The 2,785-nt window shown below is 43.2% G+C and overlaps 1 protein-coding gene across 1 annotated transcript in view; it reads right to left on the bottom strand.

Moving 5' to 3' along the window:
* Window positions 1-1,296, bottom strand: part of LOC109847027 (probable WRKY transcription factor 48) — a 5,251-nt gene extending 3,955 nt beyond the window's left edge. The window contains exons 1-3 of the mRNA XM_020416271.1: window positions 863-1,296; window positions 614-763; window positions 248-501 (exon numbers count right to left, since the gene is read on the bottom strand). Of these exons, the coding sequence (XP_020271860.1) occupies window positions 248-501; window positions 614-763; window positions 863-1,194 (736 nt within the window). The 5' untranslated portion in view covers window positions 1,195-1,296. The remainder of the gene's footprint in view (window positions 1-247; window positions 502-613; window positions 764-862) is intronic.

Raw genomic sequence — 2,785 nt, 5'->3', positions numbered from 1 at the left:
CCCCCCCCCTGCCACAAAAAAAAAAAAAAACTAATCCATCCATCCATCCTCAGTTCAATCCGTGCAGTAATATATTAAAAAAATGAAACTAATTTACATAGAAGTTTTTAAGAGAATACAAAATTACCACGAAATTAAAAAAGAAATGCTTAATTAATCCTCCAGCTTCAGATTAATATTGGAAGGGATCAGGTCCTGAAGCAGCCCGTGGCCTCTGACGGGACTGCCGGCCGTCGGATTAAGGTACCTATGCCCGATTGATGACACTTGGCGGAAATCGAGCGGCTGACGAGGATGAGACGGCGGAGGCGGCAAGTAGGAGATGAAGAATGGACGGCGGTAGGCGGGGCACGATGCATCATGTTGCTGCCACGTGGCACGACGGGGCTATGGTGGGTGTGCTGTCCCTCGTAGGTGGTGACGACGATGGTCGGATCCTTTGAGGATCTCTCCACCCGTTTCTTTACTCCGCACATGGCGGTGGTGCACCGGTAGTAGCTCCTGAAAATGACGATCGTGCCCTTCACTGTTAGCTGGGAATTACGTAAAAGCGAGGGGGTGATGACGGGATACCGTATCTGTATTCGCAGTGGCAGGGAGTGTAAATAGTTACCTAGGGAAGGGGCTATTCTTGACGGCCTTCTGGCCGTACTTGCGCCATCGGTAACCGTCTTCGAGGTGATCCACCCCGCTCTTCGTCAAGAACGCGAACCTCGGTTCCCTTTTACGTTTCTGCCCCTTCTTTTCCCATCCCTTGGATGGTCTATTGCGGTTCTTTTTCCAAATTAGTCCTCCTTAAATCGAATAATACAAAAAACACACACAGTAAATCGGAAAGAAAAAAGTGATCGACTGAGCTTACTCTTTCTTCTCCTTATCCAATTCAGTATCCACATCACTAGCCGCCGATCCATTAGCCAGATCTTGCTCGTTCGGAGCTTCCGTTGATGACGAAGAGACCGATGATTCATTCGGTGTCACCGGTAAGTTGACCACCATGGAGGATTCCGGCGGTAAGATCACCGGCATCGGGGGCGGCGGCATGTCATCGAAGAGTGAGTGAGAAGTTAAATCTTGGACCCCGAGAAGGTCCATGAATCCCAGAGATGAGCTCCCGTTTCCAGCCCTATCGAGGGGGGAACGGCTGAAGAACCCACTGAGCTCGAACTCTTCTGATCTCGTCTCAGTCTTCATCCAGGCACGATTTCATGAAAATACGGAACAGCTAGGGTTTGAAGTGAAATAAAAAAAAAATGAGCAAGAGGAAGGAGATGAGATATTTTAAGCTCCGAGGGAGGACAACCGGCGATAGCCAGTGAAGGTACTGAAGCTGGTACAATAATTAATGTGGGCGCTAGGCTTTCTCATACTTGGAAGGAACTAACGGGTACCGGCTCTGAATCGTTGGTCACACGTGTCGGGTTAAATCAACCGTTACGTGTTTACTAGCGTACCCTTTCCGACTCCCGAAAGTGGGACGCGTTGAGAAGGGTGTTTTTGGTAGTTTAAATTGCCTCACCTGTGGTCCCGGTGGAGGCGCGGATATGGTGCTGACACGATCCCGGCGTCATCGTCGCTCGCCTCCTCCCAACACGCAATAGCTTCCTCGAATTAAATGTTTGTGGGGTTTAATAATTGAAATATGAAAATATTCTCCGCCCATAATTAAGAAAAATGGCTAAAAGTACCTGATTTTTAGTGGTGCCATATTTTTTAATGAGATTTTTTTCTTCTTTGGCTCACGGCATCATAGAACTAATATTAATTTTGTATTATTTTATATAGCGGGTGGGGGGATCAATATACGTAGTAATAGAAAAGATAACTAGATCGGTATTAAATTAGATACAGCGCTGCTTTTTGGCTCGCACTTTAACGCGCGAGCCAACTCTTCCCTTATTGAGTGCCCATGGGGGGAGAGAACAGATCAATATACATAGTAATAGAAAAGATAACTAGATCGGTATTAAATTAGATATTAGTATCATAATAACACAGGTGCAAGCCTGCAAGGAAAATAGGGTCCTACTAAAACTTTCAATTTGATAATTAAAAGGAAAAAAACAATTGATTTCAGGTCCCTCTGTTATGGTATTTATTTATCAGTTTTTCTATAGAGTGCTCATGGTCACTCTATAAGAGAGAAGAGAGATAGAGAGAAATAAATTGTGCACAGAAATTAATACAAATCAAGGGGCCCATGAGCTATTCATTTCTCTCTATCTCTCTCCTCCCTTATTGAGTGCCCATGGGGGGAGAGAACAGATCAATATACATAGTAATAGAAAAGATAACTAGATCGGTATTAAATTAGATATTAGTATCATAATAACACAGGTGCAAGCCTGCAAAGAAAATATGGTCCTACTAAAACTTTCAATTTGATAATTAAAAGGAAAAAAACAATTGATTTCAGGTCCCTCTGTTATGGTATTTATTTATCGGTTTTTCTATAGAGTGCTCATGGTCACTCTATAAGAGAGGAGAGAGATAGAGAGAAATAAATTGTTCACATAAATTAATGCAAATCAGGGGGGCCCATGAGCTATTCATTTCTCTCTATCTCTCTCCTCCCTTATAGAATGCCCATGGGCACTCTATAGAAAAACTGTTTATTTATTTGTGTTGTCCACTTCCAAGCGTCTCTCATAAGTTTGCTTAGATTTTGGTAGAACAATAGGTACAAAGTAGAAATTATGAATTGTATCCAAGAGCGCTATATATACATGCTTAGCTAGTTATATATACACTTTGTAGTTTTTGACTCCCGCTTATGTCTATCTTA

Source organism: Asparagus officinalis, chromosome 7, assembly GCF_001876935.1.
Source record: "Asparagus officinalis chromosome 7, Aspof.V1, whole genome shotgun sequence".
NCBI lineage: Eukaryota > Viridiplantae > Streptophyta > Magnoliopsida > Asparagales > Asparagaceae > Asparagus > Asparagus officinalis.
The sequence above is the reverse complement of the archived record's forward strand: the minus strand, read 5'-3'. Positions and strand labels throughout refer to the sequence as shown.